Source organism: Diabrotica undecimpunctata, chromosome 6 (assembly GCF_040954645.1).
Source record: "Diabrotica undecimpunctata isolate CICGRU chromosome 6, icDiaUnde3, whole genome shotgun sequence".
Classification (NCBI taxonomy): domain Eukaryota; kingdom Metazoa; phylum Arthropoda; class Insecta; order Coleoptera; family Chrysomelidae; genus Diabrotica; species Diabrotica undecimpunctata.
The window spans coordinates 151140918-151159803 of NC_092808.1; the positions used below are offsets into that span (position 1 = coordinate 151140918).

An 18886-nucleotide genomic window follows, 5' to 3' on the forward strand; every position below is an offset into this window, starting at 1 on the left:
CTACGCGTATAATAAATAAGACTCTCGACATTACTCTTGGCGTAGGATCGATGAGAAGGCCTAGACAGCGAAAAAGCCGGTTATTGGGCCTCTGAAATGGTTCGACTGAAAATAATTTTGTCAGCAATGTCTAATAATACTTGTTGATAATAACATGCAGTAAAACGGTATGAAGTACAGTAAAGTATGCAGCTAACCAGTAAGATAAAGGTTAAGTTAGCGCAGATTACTTCATTTTTAATGGTGGTTAAAGCACATGTTTTGTAATGGATTTTTTTATGAATTAGACCAATGAAAAAGGAAATATATGTCATTATTTTTATTTATTTTTCTTCTACATGTACGCAGTGTAGTATTAGTGTTTTTTTAAAGAGTACACCCCTTAAATTTTGTTTTTTTATTTGAATAACTTTTTTTTACATAAAACACTAACTTTGTACGTGGATGGTAAAAAGCGAAAATGTTCTCTAACTACATATCGTGATATGATAATGATCAAGGTAGATTTAAATTTTTCATTTTTTTAAAGACCTAGCCTTTTTTATTGAGATCATCTTAAACATAAATATTTTCACTAGGTTATGGAGATAAATTAATATTGTAACATTATATAAATATGTCAGAAGGCATCAAATTGTAATGGACATTTCTGTTTGTAAGATATAAATTAATACGTCCACTTAAATTTATGTTTAGTAATAAATACAGCTGGTTATAACTTTGTATTGTTTAATTTCTCTGACAATCTTCCTTTCTTTTGGGTAATAACTAAATTCTGACAGAAATTTTTGCGGACCAAACAAGGTAAGTTGTAGCATAAATAATTTCCTTATAACTATCGAATATTTAATTTATAAGATTTATTTGATACGCCCCAAGCTTTTATGTATAAAAATTCCTTGAAGTTTGTTTATACAAGTGTTTTTGCGACACATCTATAATTGTCATATTCACGTTTTAATTTCTACAATCTTGGAAGCCCAGCATTCTTAAGGTCCATAATCGCCTAAAAAGCGTCATTAGAAAAAATTCCGATTGGCCAGCAGCAAAAACTGGTCGGGGGGTTGTAGAAAGTCGACTAAACCGAGACAAAGAAAAACAGTTAAGTTTGGTTTGAGATTCGGAAGAAATAGCTTGCAGGTGTAGTCTTCAAAGACGGCAATTTTTTTCAATTTAAAAGGTGAATTTTTACTCAAAATGAGATCTGGCAGTTTCTATTGAGTTAATCACTGATTTGTTTGTGTTGTGCCTTATCTGAGATATTTGTAAGACCGCGTTTCCAACCATTTAAGAGGTCGACATGGTTCTAAGAAGAAATTATACTTTATAATTTCTAATCTTCAAATTGTAAAAATAATTCTTTGGGTACCTAAAAATTTGAATTACAATATTTTTTTTAAAAAGATTCAGTTATTAAAAGGTAAAATAATATTTTATTTTCTTAAAAAAATATATGGTACATGAGTAGAATTTGACTTTTAATTTTATAAAATGCAAAAATTTAATGATATTGTGCGACCACGCGTCATCTACATAAGAAAATATTTTAAGTTGCATTTGTTGCCTACCTCTTTCATATTTTGGAAGCAATAATTGCGCTGACATGGCCGCTCCCTAGTGCCTAGTGGTACAAATAATGAACTAAAATCTTATTTAACTTCTTCTTCTCTATAACATACGTTATAACAACGTTCTATTTTCTTTTTGGATGGTTTTGCCACAGAATAATAAACAATCATAATGTCCACTTTGTCATGATAAGTATACGCGCAGACGGAATCAGCCATGTTTTAAACGGAACCAGTGCTGTTCAGTGAAATTTTATCTTATGTGTATAGAAAAATTAACCCGGGTTAATTTATTTGCGGCAACCATAGACAGAATGCACTATTTTACTCGTACTTTTAGTTGAACAATAGATTAAATTATTTCAAATTTATTAATTTCGAGCCTATGTTTCCGTTTAAAATATGGCGATCGCTTGATGACACACTTCAAAAGCGGAAACTGAGAGTGGACATTCTGATTGTTATTTATTCTGTGGTTTTGCTGTCCCGATTTAGGTGTGACGTGTGACATTTCTTCAGGACGTAGTTTGTTTTGTTTGGTGTCGGCATTGCGTCGCTGGGTTGTATTCACTGGTACGCGTCGGTGGATGAAGTCCTGCGGAGGATGAATTTGCGATCGATCCAATGTCTTAAGCTGGATTTTCACAGATCCGATATCCGATGACACGAAATACGAAATTTTTTGTACGAAAATATTTGATTGTCGTATCCGAAATTTTTTGACATAATATATGTCATAATATATATGTATGATGTGTCAGATTATTGGATGGATTAATACAATAAATGTTAGCTGTTTTGTTTGATATAATATATATTTATATTATATTGAGCTACGTTCTCGTCGTTTTTGCCTCACATAGTGTAGAAGACCCAAGAGCAACACTTTATTTCATTGCATTTATATAATGATTAGGTCATTGTTCCATTTTAAATATATTTCAAATAGTAAACATAAACACTCCACAAAAATAAGATTAAGGGTTAAGGTTCAAGTTAGAATGTCAACAATGTCAAAATTTATCCGATTTTCGTGCAAAAGTTAAAATATTTTTAACTTCTTCCGATGACTTTTAATTTCGTACGAAAATCCCACCTGTCATTTTTCAACCAATGAAATTCGCTGAAATTTATATCGTATCATCGTACCGTCGGATATCGGACCTGTGAAAATCCACCTTTAACCTTGTTTACGCTATTGCCTCTTCAAGGAAGGGGTACTTCTTTTTTTATGAATTTACCACCATGCCATATAAAAACTGCTAGAGTATGTAGTAATAATTTCAACTGATGACATGTATGCTCGGATAATGGGAACTAAGCCTAAGATGAAATTAAAGGTTTAAGGTAAGTGTTGTTGACTTAATGTAATTCTGTTTATTATCATCACACTATTTTGTAGCAATTCCAAGTAAAAGCTTGAAATCTCAAGATGTTTCAAAACAAATAGAATGTCGTGAACATACAGCAAGAAGAGATAAAAGAGTAGCATTGAAAACACAAAAAGCTATCATTGAAGACTTATTAGAGGTGCATTTACATAAAAGGGAAAAACTAATCTTGTAACCATTGATTTGTCTGATATATTCGGTACAAGTAAAGAATCGGAAGAAGATATTTTAAAATGAAAATACGAGGAGTTGCTTGAAGAAAACAAAAAACTAAAAGAGAAATTAGAAGAAAATGAACAAAATTTGTGTACTACCAGAACGAGGATTGTAAAATTAAATAAAATAATCAAAGAAAAAGACATTGATAGTAAGCAAAAGATTTTGAAACATTGTGGTCACACGTTTAGTAAAAACGAAATTGAAATTGTAGACTCAATATAAATAAAGCTTAAAAGGTTCTTTATGCTATAAGTGGTTTATAAACAACTGAATTGTAATGTATATTTTACCGCCTTTAATAAATATGAAGTATAGACTGAATTTTGTGTAAAGAACAAACATTCAACAGACCTAATAGTAAAAACATATTGATTTAAGTGAAGTGTGAATTTGAGATAATGTGCTGACTAAATGTTAAATCCTAAGAAAACAAAATTATGTTTTTATGTATATTCATTATACTTAATACTCTTGGGTAAAATACCTCATATCATATATGTCTTTAGACACAGTTAATAATTTTCATTGAAGTTTAAACTATAAAGAATGTTTACAATCATTGCTCAATATTAAATGGATAAATCCATAGCAATATTATAAAAGAATATAGGTAGGTAGGTAATTTCCTAAAATTATATCTGATACTGGTGGTTCCCCCTAAAATAGGACCTTCTCTATTTTAGTAACAATCTGTTTTGGGGGAACCACAACATTTTTTATATATAAGGTGAATACGCAATTATTAAACGCACAAAGGCAGTTCTTTCTTCATTAAAGTGAATTTGTGTGAGGTGTTCTACTCAACTTTGAAAAATATATTAAAATATTTTAAACACTAATTTGTTAAATATGTACCTATGTGTTTCATAATATTTGACAATAAATAATTTTTAAAATAGTTTTATAGGATTATTTATCATTTAAAAATCCCCGTCCCCTTCAGATTTCGACTGTAGCGAAATCTCACGATTTATTTTTCCCGATCTAACGATTTCTCTTTGACTTCATGTGGCACCACTGTCTTAATCCGTGATTTTAATTGTACATGTATCCATGATACTACAGAGACACAGACTGTGTTGGGTTGTTCTCTGATACTATGATCACACTATGATTAAGAAGATAAGATATTGCGCATAAGTCGTGACGTAATTGGAGACTTGCACCTTCGTAATGTCATTTTTTTGTATGTGTCAATAAATAATCTTTATTAAATAGTTTGGAGATATCTTTTTGTGTACGATTATTGTAATTATTAAACCTTTATTTAATATTATTATTTTGCTAATTAAATAATTTCATCACAGAATGCATAAAAATCCCATTTAACTTTAACAAGAATTCAAATCTGATCTCCAATGACGGCATGCGCGAACACGGCCGATTTTGTGCTATGGGAAGATCCTATCTTGTTAGTCATAGCATAGTATAAAAAGAAACTGTGGTTAAAAATTTGTGGTTAAACTGTGGTCATAGTATCATGCATGTATCGTGCATAGGCATAGGTTGTTATAAGTTTATGTGATAAACTCCATTCGCTTAGCTCGGACAAATTTTGACAGATTCATTGTCGGAAACCTACAACACAACAATTCCTACTTCTCAGTATTAATAGCTCAAGTATCCTGCTATTACAGACTTCTTTCTTTAAAAAAAGAAGAATTATTCTAAATAGTCGAAGTGTATACTAAACCCATCAAATTTTGGGTAGTATATATTTAAAAAATATATATTTAGTTGTTATAATTTAACATAACTATTTATTATATAGTGCAGATAAATAAATATTGATTGTCGGTAATTCGCAAAGTTCTATTTTATTTACTATTTAGTTTGTTTACTATTAATATTGGCTATGAGTACGGGAGCTTGGTTGTATAGTAATTTCCAGCCACTTTTAGTCTGTCAAAAAGTAACTAACTTCGCAAAAAAATAATTACTAAATTCACTAGACAGTTCGGACTGGGATTAGCGAACCGAGTTTATTGAACTATTGAAGTGTTTTTCTCCCTGAAATAATATGGAATGTAATAAAAATATTAAAGATTCTAGAAACCAAGAAATATTGACATATATTAAATATGACGGAGATTCTCTAAAGAAATATGACAATAAAGAAGTTAAATCTGAAATAGATGAACACCACTTTAAAAGCAGTTATGGACAGGAATCGTTATTAGATGAGTATTGTTTAGATGATATTAAAATAGAAAACCATGTGCCAGAAGATGTATCTAATGAAATTAAAGATGAAATAAAAAAAGAACCACCGGATTACAGCATTGGTAGGAAACTCCTTTCTCTTCTTAATTTTTAATCATCTTATGTCATGAATGGGATATTTCACTGAAGTACTTAATAAGATTGTATCCTCTTATATTCAAATGGCCTTTGTGTTTCTTAAAGAAAAATATTCTTGAGCCTAAGGAAGAAACATCTTGAATTAGGGGTCTTCTTTCTCTCATATACTTATATTACAGTAAGGACCGCTACTTTCTCTCCTGACTAAACCCCCGATTAGTGCAATTTTATTAGGGGTTAACTTTAATCAGTGCTAGGTGGTACTTTCATCCCTAATTAGACTTGATCAAGAGTTAATGGTCAATTAACTGTAACCAGTCAAAAGTAGTATGATTAACAGCCATACTTAGCCATAAAGATAATCAAGGCATTCTGATCTTACATTTATAAAATAAACTATTGCTTGTAAGTGCTTTATGAATTAATGGAACACATTGTTTTTATATAGTTGTTGATAGTAATTTTGGTGGTATACACAAAACAAGTACTGGAAGAATTATAAAACATGAAATACTGGCAAGTGGATGTTGTTGATATCAATATAATTTACTATGGAATCACTAACAGGAGATTTTTGCTGTCATCATGGCATGTGTTTCTCGTTTTAAAGACAAATTACATGCTATTATTTTTTCTGATGGATATTCTAAAGTTAAAGTTGATTTCATGTAATCAAATGAACTATCTTACACGTAAAGTCGTCCCAGGAAGGCAACTCAACAATATTGGCAATATCATTTTAAAGTCGTCTACTTTAAAATGTATAATGATGTCTGAATTGTCAATATAAATGAGTCAGATAAAATTAAATTATTAGAAGAATTTTTCAAAAAGGAACAAAAAAAAATTTGTTTAATTTACTAATGTTTGTATTTTGAGAACGATTTCTGAAGTGGAAATTGAAACGTCAATAAACAGAATTTAACCTCCTTTAATTGTGGATTATTCCCATTTAAATATTAATTACTAAATTGTGATAGGTTGATGTCTCCTGTTAAAAAGGTTTCATCTTACAAATCAAAATCTTTATCACTACAAGTTTTGGAAAAGTATTTAGCAAATAACCGAAACCTATTTGATCAAGGTTTAATCGGCCGATTTAGTAATCGCCAGTAGCAGAAGGTACCGACCCTAAATGTTAATATTCTCATATATTTATGTTAATATTGTAATTTTTATATTTTATGAAATACCCAAGATATTTTCTGTTAGTTCATATTACGGCTATACTTCTAGGCTTTAATTAAAATCTGGTTAAAATTCTATAATTCTCAATAAATACTTTAATAATGTTTTTTTTTTCTGAAAACAATATTGCAGGCTTTGTATCTATCTATCCTTTGATTATTTTTTTTAAGTTTAATATAATGTTGAATATGTTAGATGTGAACATTTTGTTGTAGTTTTTCTATTTATTTATTTCTTTTTATTTTATTTTCTATTTATTACTTCTTATTTTTGTTCTAGCATATATTTTTCTTTTAGTAAAAAGCATATTCTTACAATTTGGTGTTTATTTTAGCTGCTCCACAGGATATTAAAATGGAAGTTACCAAACCATTCACTGCTCCCAAAGTATGTTTGAAAACATATACTGGTAAAAGACCTTATAAATGTGAATTTTGCAGTAAGCAGTTAACTAAACTAAGTAGTTTAAAGGATCATATGAGAATTCACACTGGAGAAAAACTTTATAGATGTGAAATCTGTAGTAAGCAGTTTACTAAACTAAGTACCTTAAATAGTCATCTAAAAGTTCATACTGGTGAAAAGCCTTATAAATGTGAAATTTGTAGTAAGCAGGTTACTAATCAAAATAGTTTAAATTGTCATATGAGAATTCACACTGGAGAAAAACCTTATAGATGTGAAATCTGTAGTAAACGGTTTACTAAACTAAGTACTTTAAATAGTCATATAAATGTTCATACTGGTAAAAAGCCTTATAAATGTGAAATCTGTAGTAAGCAGTTTACTATCCTAGGTAATTTAAATATTCATATAAAAATTCATACTGGTGAAAAGCCTTATAAATGTGAAATTTGTAGTAAGCAGTTTACTCATCAAAATAGTTTAACTTACCATATGAGAGTTCACACTGGAGAAAAACCTTATAGATGTGAAATCTGTAGTAAGCAGTTTACTAACTCAAGTAATTTAAATTGTCATATAAAAGTTCATGCTGGTGAAAAGCCTTATAAATGTGAAATTTGTAGTAAGCAGTTAACTAAACTAAGTAGTTTAAAGGATCATATGAGAGTTCACACCGGAGAAAAACCTTATAGATGTGAAATCTGTAGTAAGCAGTTTACTATCCTAAGTAATTTAAATATTCATATAAAAGTTCATACTGGTGAAAAGCCTTATAAATGTGAAATTTGTAGTAAGCAGTTTACTCATCAAAATGTTTTAAAAGATCATATGAGAGTTCACACTGGAGAAAAACCTTATAGATGTGAAATCTGTAGTAAGCAGTTTACCTACCTAAGTAATTTAAATAGACATATGAAAGTTCACAGTGATAAAAGACCTTATAAATGTGAAATTTGTAGTAAGCAGTTTACTCAAATTAATAGTTTAAATTATCATATGAGTGTTCACACTAGAGAAAGACCACATAAATGTGAAATTTGTAGTAAGCAGTTTATCCACTTAAGTAATTTAAATAGTCATATGAAAGTTCACAGTGGTGAAAAACCTTATAAATGTGAAATTTGTAAGAAGCAGTTTGCTCACCAAACTAATTTAAAAAGGCATGTGAAAATTCACAGCAATGAAAAACCATATAAATGTGAAAGTTTCCTTAAATAAATGTATGGCAAAAAACTAATACAGAAGTAAAAACTTCAAATTTGTATATTGGTATAAATTATAAAAATTTGTATTAAAACTTGTTAAGTGTCATCCAAAAATTAAAAATGCATAACATTTTCAATCTGAATCAGATCATCCTCAGTGCATTCTGTTAGTACTTATACCGTACACAGAAATTGAAGTGTAGACATCAATATGTGGCTTACATATTATAAATTTAAAATATAATGCGACCCTAGGTCGATGACATTCATTCCAATACCACGTAAAATGTAACGATTTTTCAGGTGAGCAAAAAAAACTGATTCTTTCATTTGTGACATACATTCTAAATAGTTTTATTGCATATTCATTTATAACGTACTTGCTTTTTATTGTTAGTAATAATAAAATTTCTAAAGATAAGCTTTGGTGTCTTTTAGGTCACTTACGCGGTATTAGAATTATAATTTTATTTGATACGTGGTATTTTAGGTTTGTTACGTCACATACACGGTATTAGAATTATTCATACATTTTCATACGTGGTAGCTCTTACTTACTTATATAATAATTGTTGTAATAAGATTTTAAATATAACATATCGACGAACATCACCCAAAAGGTCTGTGTTGTTTTAACGTTGATCTTATGGGTGACATACATCGATTTAATACTAAATATTACGTTACAATAATAAACTAAAAATAGTAAAAGTAACAAATATTTTTATTCAGATGACTAACCATACAGTAACAAATAAATTTAAAATAAATTGAGTTTTATTCTTTTTTTTTTTTGTTTTAACTTGGATTTATTTTTATTTTTTCTTTCTATTTTATTCTAAATATTTATTTTCATTGTGGGACTTTTTTGTCTTACACATTGTTTAGATGCGGTAAATTGTCATAGTAACTATGAAAATCCAATGGAATGACACATTTTAATTCTTGTAAATGTTTCCATTTAGCCAATGGAATTGGAATCGCATTTTCACGTAGAGCTAGAGGTTCCTCGTCAATCGACACTTTAACCATTCTTCCAGGTAATATTTGGTATACATTCTCATGGTTTAATTTATATTCTGTGGCATCTGTGTGTGCCCTTTAACTAAAAATTTCTAAAGCCATTTGGACAGCCAAATGTAACAATTTATTTGCCCTTGTGATGCTGCGGTTTTAATATGTGCATTCGTCGCTATATATCACAACCGGTGATTTTTCTTTCAGGCAATGTTCTTTTAAATAGTCTATCAAAAAAGAGACAAAAGTGGAAGCTTGTAGGTCACTGTGTGTCTCAATCAACCAATAGTTCGTGCAATGTTTGGATACCACATTAAACACAGTAGAATTGTGACAGCACAATTTGGTTTTGTAGTAAAATGCTGAAGCTTTTGTGACAATTTTACTGCTTCAACATCGATGGTCAATATAACACATTTTTATCTGTTAATATTTCGATATTACTATCTTTTTCTAACTGTGCTCTGTTTTTTGTCTAACATGTGCTTTTCACACTTTTTCTGTAACATTTTTTATCTCACAACCACAACAAGTGTCACTATGTCCTTTCGTGGGGAAAACACATAAAGTATGGTTTGGCTTAGAGGTGATCATTTTTCATTTATGCATTTTGACACATATGTGTCGTAGAGGTGCTTTTTTTATGCAAATACTGGTTCTAGATATAATTTTTACGTTTTTTGTCTACAGTAGTGACTTTGAAGTTTAGGTAATCCTTCCAAAAATGCTGTAAGATTGAATACTCTTCTTCTTTGCGTGAATTATCTTTCAACTTAATTTTGTTCATCGAACCGTGTTTATTATCCTCTATTTTGTTATCATTGTTGTATTTCTCAGAGTTGCTCACGATAACGCTTTTATCTAACTGACTACGTAGTTTTACCCAGCTGTGGACCATCCATTCATTAAGTACAAGGGTATTTAAAAACGTCTTCCTGTGTACTACTTTTTTCTCACCTTAAAGTTTTAAAGAATATACGTAGGAATAACAGCGTCGTGACAAACTTTTAAGGCTTAATATACTTCTTTTTTGTAGAAATTTTATCAACTAATGAAGCAACAAAAGTTTGTTTTTTTTCAGTCTAATTCCTCCAAAAAAACAATTAAAAATTGCTCGCCTATCCTGTTCTGTAAATTTTTTACAGTGTCGATTTCGTAATTCCTTACAATTTTTAGAGCCAAAACTGGATCCCACAATACGTTCGCTACGTATATGTGTAACTTTACCTTGCTTCTCTCTTCGGTACCCGACAAGTTGTTTTCCGCGCATCCGAGCATTTTTGGCTACATTTACTTTCCATTTATCTGACTTAGCTTTCTGGTGGTGTTTTCTCATCTTGTTCTCAGATAGACCGGTTTCCCTAGAAGTAGGTTGACTGAGCCTTATTTCAGATTCATCGGCTTTAGGTACAGTTTCTTAAGTCTTACTGTTCTCCACAATTTGATTAAGTCGATTTCATGTAGTATACATGAAGATGCTGGTAATTGTATTGAATATATAGTCTCGAGCTCGAAGGGTCGAGCTTTATATCACGATTCCACGATTTTTTTTTTAAAATTCATGTTTCAACAAAATTGCACCATTAAACACTACAATAGACACAAAGGCTGCAACTTATATGGTTTAGGTTAGAATATACATGTACTGTTGTTCAGAAGTCATAAGTAGCGTGCCTGATACGAGCTATTAGAATTAAATTTAGCAACACACTTTAACGTGGTATTAGAATTGATCGAATACATGGTATTAGAACATATTTGCGAAATAATTTGATCCGTGCTATTACAAATTTATGCATAATGTGCTAAATAATGTGTTTTGGTACGTGGGATTAGAATCATTCGGTAGAACGTGCGCAATAGACGCAGGATTAACTCATTTTGTCTAAAAATTCTCATACTGGCATTAGAATGTGAGTAGTGATATATTTTAAATTTATAATATGTAAACCACATATTGATGTCTACACTTCAATTTCTGTGCTACATGTAATAACAGAATGCACCGAGGATGATCTGATTCAGATTGAAAACGTTATGCATTTTTAATTTTTGGACGATACTTTTAACAAGTTTTAATACAAATTTTTATATTTATTCCAATATACAAATTTGAAGTTTTTACTTCTGTATTAGTTTTTAACTACGGTTTATAGCCAACTACTAGAATTTTCCCATTAATTAAAGGTAAAAACCTAAAAAATAAATGTGAAATTTGTATTAATCTGGAATAAATAATTTCAATTTTATGGAAGTTTATACTGGCAAAAGACGTTATAAATGAGGCGCTAAGAATCAAAACGCATTCAGTCTGTAGCATTTTTTTTGTCTCTACGCTATAGGGTTTTAATTCACGTATTCCATATCTTCGACAGGGACACATTTGAATTTCAAACCAGAAAACATACTATAGGTGTCTGTTTACATTTGCCATAATCCTCTACCAAGATGGTTGTTTATTGCCTCTCTCTTTAATTCGTTTTTTTCTTTCCGCATATAGAAATTTTAAAAAGAATTGCCTGAATTTCGATAGACCTGCGATTGGCAGATGATTTACTAAGCATAAAATAAATAAGACTCTCGACATTCCTCTTGGCGTAGGATCGATGAGAAGGCCTAGACAGCGAAAAAGCCGGTTATTGGGCCTCTGAAATGGTTTTACTGAAAATTATTTTTTCAGCAATGTCTAATAATACTTGTTGATAATAACACGCAGTAAAACGGTATGAAGTACAGTGAAGTATGCAGCTAACCAGTAAGATAAAGGTTAAGTTAGCGCAGATTAGTTCATCTTTAATGGTGGTTAAAGCACATGTTCACTGTAAGCTTTTACGTTCTTTGTATGACCTGCCACGGCAGTTTCAAATACGATGCTGATTTTTTTATGAATTAGACCAATGAAAAAGGAGATATATGTCATTATTTTTATTTATTTTTCTTCTACCTGTACGCAGTGTAGTGTTAGTGTGTTTTTTTAAGAGTACACCCCTTAAATTTTGTTTTTTTTTATTTGAATAACTTTTGTTTTTTACTTAAAACACTAACTTTGTATGTGGATAGTAAGAAGTGAAAATGTTCACTAACTACAGATCGTGATATGATAATGATCAAGGTAGATTTAAATTTTTCATTTTTTTAAAGACCTAGCGTTTTTTATTGAGATCATCTTAAACAAAAATATTTTCACTAGGTTATGGAGATAAATTAATATTGTAACATTATATAAATATGGCAGAAGGCATCAAATTGTAATGGACATTTCTGTTTGTAAGATATAAATTAATACGTCCACTTAAATTTATGTTTAGTAATAAATACAGCTGGTTATAACTTTGTATTGTTTAATTTCTCTGACAATCTTCCTTTCTTTTGGGTAATAACTAAATTCTGACAGACATTTTGGCAGACCAAACAAGGTAAGTTGTAGCATAAATAATTTCCTTATAACTATCAAATATTTAATGTATAAGATTTATATATTGCGGCAACCATAGACATAATATGCACTATTTTATTCGTACTTTTAGTTGAACAATAGATTAAATTATTTCAAATTTATTAAATTATTAATCTCTAAAAATTTAAATTACAGTTCTGTCGTAGCTTGTCACAAATTTCTCAATTCGAGCCTATGTTTCCGTTTAAAATATGGCGATCGCTTGCTGACATACTTCAAAAGCGGCATCTGAGAGTGGACATTCTGATTGTTGTTTATTCTATGGTTTTGCTGTCCTGTTTTAGGTGTGACGTGGGACATTTCTTCAGGACGTAATTTGTTTTGTTTGGCGTCGACATTGCGTCGCTGGGTTGAATTCACTGGTACGCGTCGGTGGATGTAGTCCTGCGGAGGATGAATTTGCGATCGATCCAATGTCTTAACCTTGTTTACGCTATTGCCTCTTCAAGGAATGGGTACTCCTTTTTTGATGAATTTATCACCATGCCATATAAAAACTGCTAGAGTATGTAATAATCATTTCAACTGATGACATGTATGCTCGAATAATGGGAACTAGGCCTAAGTTGAAATTAAAGGATGGAGGTAATTGTTGTTCACTTAATGTAATTCTGTTTATTATCATCACACTATTTTGTAGCAATTCCAAGTAAAAGCTTGAAATCTCAAGATGTTTCAAAACAAATAGAATGTCGTGAACATACAGCAAGAAGAGATAAAAGAGTAGCATTGAAAACACAAACAGCTATCATTGAAGACTTATTAGAGGTGCATTTACATAAAAGGGAAAAACTAATCTTGTAACCATTGATTTGTCTGATGTATCCGGTACAAGTAAAGAATCGGAAGAAGATATTTTAAAATGAAAATACGAGGAGTTGCTTGAAGAAAACACAAAACTAAAAGAGAAATTAGAAGAAAATGAACAAAATTTGTGTACTACCAGAACGAGGATTGTAAAATTAAATAAAATAATCAAAGAAAAAGACATTGAGAGTAAGCAAAAGATTTTGAAACACTTTGGTCACATGTTTAGTAAAAACGAAATTGAAATTATTGTGAAAAAGAAAAGAGAGCATGTTGGACGACAGAAGAAATTTCAAAAGTTTTCACAATAAGATATTTTAGTAAAAGATGTTACCTATATCTAAGAAATACCCATTACCTGGAATATCAACTTTAGAAAAATGGGCTGTCCACATTAATTTTAGATCTGGTCTACTACAAGATGTACTTCAGGTGATGTATAATGCTGAAAAATCAAAAACTGAACTACAAAGAGTAACCGTCTTGTCAAATGATGAAATGAGAGTTTGTGCCCAGTATGAATATCATCAAAAAGAGGCAGAATTGGTTGGCTCTCATAGGTACATGCAAGTAGTGATGGCAAGTAGATGATGCAACCGATTTTGGAACATTATGTATCAAAGAATATGGTACAATGAATACACAAGGTATGATCAAAGAAGATAGATAAGCGTCTATATTCTTTGGTATGATACATAATGTTCCAAAATCGGTTCGCTTTCGCGCATGACGTAGTCAAGAACGCTTATTCCCGCAACATTTGAATGTAGTTGTACCTATAGGAAAGACTTTTAATTTTAAGTTTTTTTTATATAATTTGGCTAATTTAATTATAGTAATTATAAAGAGATGATAAAATTATGTTATTATAATATTTAATCATAAATAAAATTTTTGAAGTTAATTTAGGTTTATTGATTTTTGGTACAGTTATTTTGTTAACATAGATATACTTTATAAAACAAGTTTTAATTATCTTTTATTACACGTAGGTACCGTTCGCGTCATAAAAAACTGGTACAACTCTTATAATCGAAAATCGTGTTTTTTAAGTTGTGTAAATTGAGCTTTTCACATGTGTCATTCTAATTTCGAAGGCAACGTTGCCAGTTCAACGAAAATATTATATCAAACCAGGGGTCCGATTCTAATTGAGATTTCGACTCAAAACATGTCGAAATTAATATGGCGACGTCGAAATGCGACTTTGCGAACCTTGTGGATTTCAGCTGAACTAACCAAACGACGTCACTAGTTTTCGACTTATCGAAATTAATTTCAACCACAAGAAAGTGGTTGAAATTTCATTTCGAGTCGAAATTAATCTGACATGACTGACTGGACTGGGAGAAGTGAACTTAGGTTCAGTTTAAGTAGGCGGTGTTTTGATCCTTGCAAGGAAAACTGAGGCAAAAAGTAAAGTAAAATATGGCTGTGTTTTACGGACATTTGCTAGTTTTGGAGGAATTAGAGAGGTTAGATATCCGACGTTCATAACGGAGGATAAGAAGAATGTTACGGGATACTCAAAATTCTTTTTCACTAAGTGATGCTCAATTTAGGCAGCAATTCCGGCTTAATAAACAAGCTGCAAATTATTTAATAAGGGTATTAGAACCATATTTGGAAGAAGGTGTTTATGCCTCTAGGATACCCAAAATGTTTAGGGTTAGTATTACTAAGCTGCAGTAAATTTAAAAATATATTAGAATATAACCACTAAGTCAAATCTTAGTGGTTATAACTTAAGGATCTCCCACATCGCCTTTTTTTTCTTGCCATCTTTTCTTTCAATTCAAAATATAATTGAGAATGGCCAATATTTATGATTTAACAACTCAAACAAGAAAAAAAAGACGTTCACGTAACGTAAACAAAACAAACATTCAACAAGCGTAGTGCAGCCAATAAACAACAAGGCCAACCCAAATTTTCAGCAGTGTCAAAATGATAAAGTAAATATCCCCAGTTTTAACTACAATCGAAATGAATGAGAATCGCTAGCGATTGCGACTGTCATGGCGTAGTCGCTTTTAAATTTCGACATCGAAATGAAATAGAATCAGGGCCCAGCTAAAAGCAGAGCTGTGCGACAGGTCGCAAGTTTTTAAGTATATTAAAATCTAAAACAATATCGAGCATTCTCGATCAGTCAGTCACATTTATATTTAAACATTTATTTAAACATACATCTCAAAAAATTCTATTAATTTTGAAATTTTCCATTATCTCAGTACCCATACATTGATTCGTGTTTAATTATAATTTGTGAAAATATTTCGTTTTGACAAACTTGTCAAATGTAACTGATGGCAAGCAATATTTTTTATGTTTAATCGTTCGGATATGTTCGAGAAGTTTTTAGTTCTGTTATAAGAGGATTTTTTAAGACAGACGATGATATCTTACGCCGCTTAATTTTATTCTCATTATCATTTATACACCGTAAATCATTTAATTTGGAAAAAAATATGCATGTCAATGGGTAGGTAAATGTTTTTTGTTTACATTTTATACATAATAATGTAAAAAAGTAATAGTCTATTTATAGATAAAAACGGATTACAATTAGGGTGCAGATTCAACCTCCATAAGGAACATTACAGTGAGATATTGGATTGTAATGTAATACTGTCACGTTTTGAAAAGCATTTTTCTACGTAGGATAAAGTATAATGTTAGTTTTTCACATTTATCGTTTATGTAATAAATAATAAATTAATTTAAGTAGTTTGCCTGTTACTAAACTTATTGACATAACATACAGTCAACAGTTTGTGTTCGGTAAGTAATTAAGTAAAGTATAAAATTACAGTAGATGCATTCCAATGTTTCCGGTGCCAATACCCTACGTTTAAATATCGTTTAACATTTTGGACATTAACTTAATCCTCTCTCTGGTTATTAAATTTATTAGATACGGTTTTTTGTTGTTAATAATAAAAATAATACCTATCTTAATACTTTATACATTTTTGAACGTTATTTTTTACATTTTAAGTTTTATTTAAATTTACTGAAATTCCGTTATCTGTGATGGCAACAACGAATTGATTCACGAACCATTGTGTCCAGTCTGAACACAGGTTTACATTGGGAAAAAAAAGTGTACCAGTTTTATATGACGGGAAGTGTACAGGTTAATTAACTTACTCCAGAGTTCGATATTTCAGATGTTTAAAAAATCCAAAAAAAGGTGGTAATGAAGGTACAAAAAATTTGTACGTGTGTACTGAACTAAACACAAAATCAAAATAAATAATGATAAAGTCAAATTTATTTATGTCGAATGAGCTAGCTGGCCATCGAATATGAGTGTAGTGAGGTCACACAATATTGCACAGCATTTTGAAGTTTAGGAGGAATCAGACTGCTCGACCAGACCGACCGTCCACGATCGACCAACATTACGAGTCTATGAAAATGTATGCGCAGAGTCAGACTGGTGGACCGTCCATCACTTACGGCGACCGACCGCGATCGTCCAGTTTTGAAATTCGGACTTGTTGGAATTTTTGATCGTTTGGTCGATGAATATGGAACATTTCGCATTCATTTATAGTGTTCTGAGCAATGACATTGACCATTGACATATCAAAAGTTTTAATTAACCTATCAAATTTTTGTTTGTTGTTTTTCTTTTTAGCGTTACTATCAGACAAAAAGTGTGTATCCCCAAAGCTGGATCAGTTTGTCAAGGACATACCCCTAAAAAAGATTAATTTTTTTTGGCGTGCGTTAGTCTATACAAAATAAGTATGAGTTCTAACAATTCTGAAGATGGTAAGTTATATGTTATATTGTTAAAATTAGAAAAATGGGTTATTCAAACTTGTATTTTTTTAGTGAATACATGGAGTACTTCGGAAATAGATCAATTGATATGTTATGTGAGAGCGAATAATGTTTTGTATGATCAGTCTCAGCCTGGATACTCCAATAGAGACTTATCTGATTCCTTGTGGCAAATTATAGCCAGCAGATTGAATAAGACAGGTAAATATTTTATTTGTATGTATATAATTCCATTTTGAGTTATAGAAATATGTGATTTATGTCAAATGTGTAATTTTTCCTTTTTTTATAGTTCCAATCTGTGTAAAAAAGTGGCAAATGTTATGAGCAGGGTATAGGAAACGGAGACACGAATATGAAGCCCCTTCAGGAAGTGGTGCAAAGCCTATAAAGAAGTGGGTCTATTTTGACCACCTCACTTTTCTGGAAAGACACATTCAAGATCGGCCTACCAAATCAAATGTACCACTTCCTGAACCTGATTCACTGCCACCATCTGAAAATTCAGGTAGTTGTCAATCGTTTCAACCAGATGAAGAGGGGTTTTTAGAAACAGACGAGGATGAAACCATTAGGGTGTATGTGGAAGACACCCAAGAACAGGAGGATGTTTCATGTACATCGCCTAAAAACAAAAAAAGGAAAATATCAGCAAAGGAGGTGGATAAGCAGATGTCTGAATATATAGAAATCATGAAACAAAAGGAATTAAATTCAAGAACGAAAAAGAACAGTTCAAGTGAGCTATTTTTATTGAGCTTAGTGGATGATGTGGAGGCAATGACACCAGACAATCAAAGAAAGCGAAAAACTTTAAGCGAAAAACTTTGGAATTAATAGAACAGTTGTTATAAAATAATTTTTTGATCAGAAAATAAAATTATTAAATAAAATAAAATTTTAATTTAATACATCTTTGTATATATCCTAATAAACCTAATTATTATATTAATGGGAATAAGCCACAATTAAAGTTTAAAGTAAGTTTATTGGTATTTCAATTTTCACTTTATAAATCTTTCATAAATACAAACAATAATAAATTAAACAATTTTTTTTGTTGCTTGGTGAAAAATTCTAATAATTTAATTTTATCTGACTCTCTGTTATATTGGCAATTCAGTATATATTTTAAATAAATCTATATTGCTTCACCTTCTGAATAGTAGATTAGAGACTTTTTAAAATAGAGGCGTAAAACATGAACTAATTGTTTCTTTAGTTCAGAACAGAATGGTAGACCCGAAAGATATAGTCAAACTATTCTGGAAAAAACTCAATATTAAGAGATATTTGTGCAAAACAAATGTAGACATGAACAGCTAACACTACTGTGTATCTCATCATATATTTACCAGTGAGGAAAAAAGATGCATCTGATCAAAAAATGGATCTGAAACATCTATATATTTAGATGTTATGTTCACATATCTAATGTAAAAAATACATATATATATATACAAGAAATACTGGATATTATTGACTGTAGATATAAACAAACAACACAGTTTATTAGGGCTGCAGTCAGAAGGT

At 30.6% G+C, this 18886-nt stretch overlaps 1 protein-coding gene and 1 long non-coding RNA gene across 2 annotated transcripts; both read left to right on the plus strand.

The window, feature by feature from the left end:
• Positions 1–5161: 5161 nt before the first annotated feature.
• On the plus strand, positions 5162–11571 carry LOC140444112 (uncharacterized). Its single transcript, XM_072535780.1, has 2 exons — positions 5162–5463; positions 7002–11571. Exons 1-2 carry the CDS (start codon positions 5199–5201, stop codon positions 8288–8290), a joined length of 1554 nt encoding a protein of 517 aa, XP_072391881.1. The 5' UTR covers positions 5162–5198; the 3' UTR covers positions 8291–11571.
• Positions 11572–17223: 5652 nt separating this feature from the next.
• On the plus strand, positions 17224–18284 carry LOC140442906 (uncharacterized). Its single transcript, XR_011951173.1, has 3 exons — positions 17224–17341; positions 17405–17554; positions 17646–18284. It is a non-coding gene; the product is annotated as an uncharacterized lncRNA (long non-coding RNA).
• The last annotated feature ends 602 nt before the right edge of the window (positions 18285–18886 follow it).

Coding starts and splice junctions, on each gene's coding strand:
- LOC140444112 (XM_072535780.1), top strand. CDS start 5,199: ATGGAATGTAATAAAAATATTAAAGATTCTAGAAACCAAGAAATATTG. Junction 5,464..7,001: donor ACCACCGGATTACAGCATTG/GTAGGAAACTCC, acceptor TGTTTATTTTAG/CTGCTCCACAGGATATTAAA.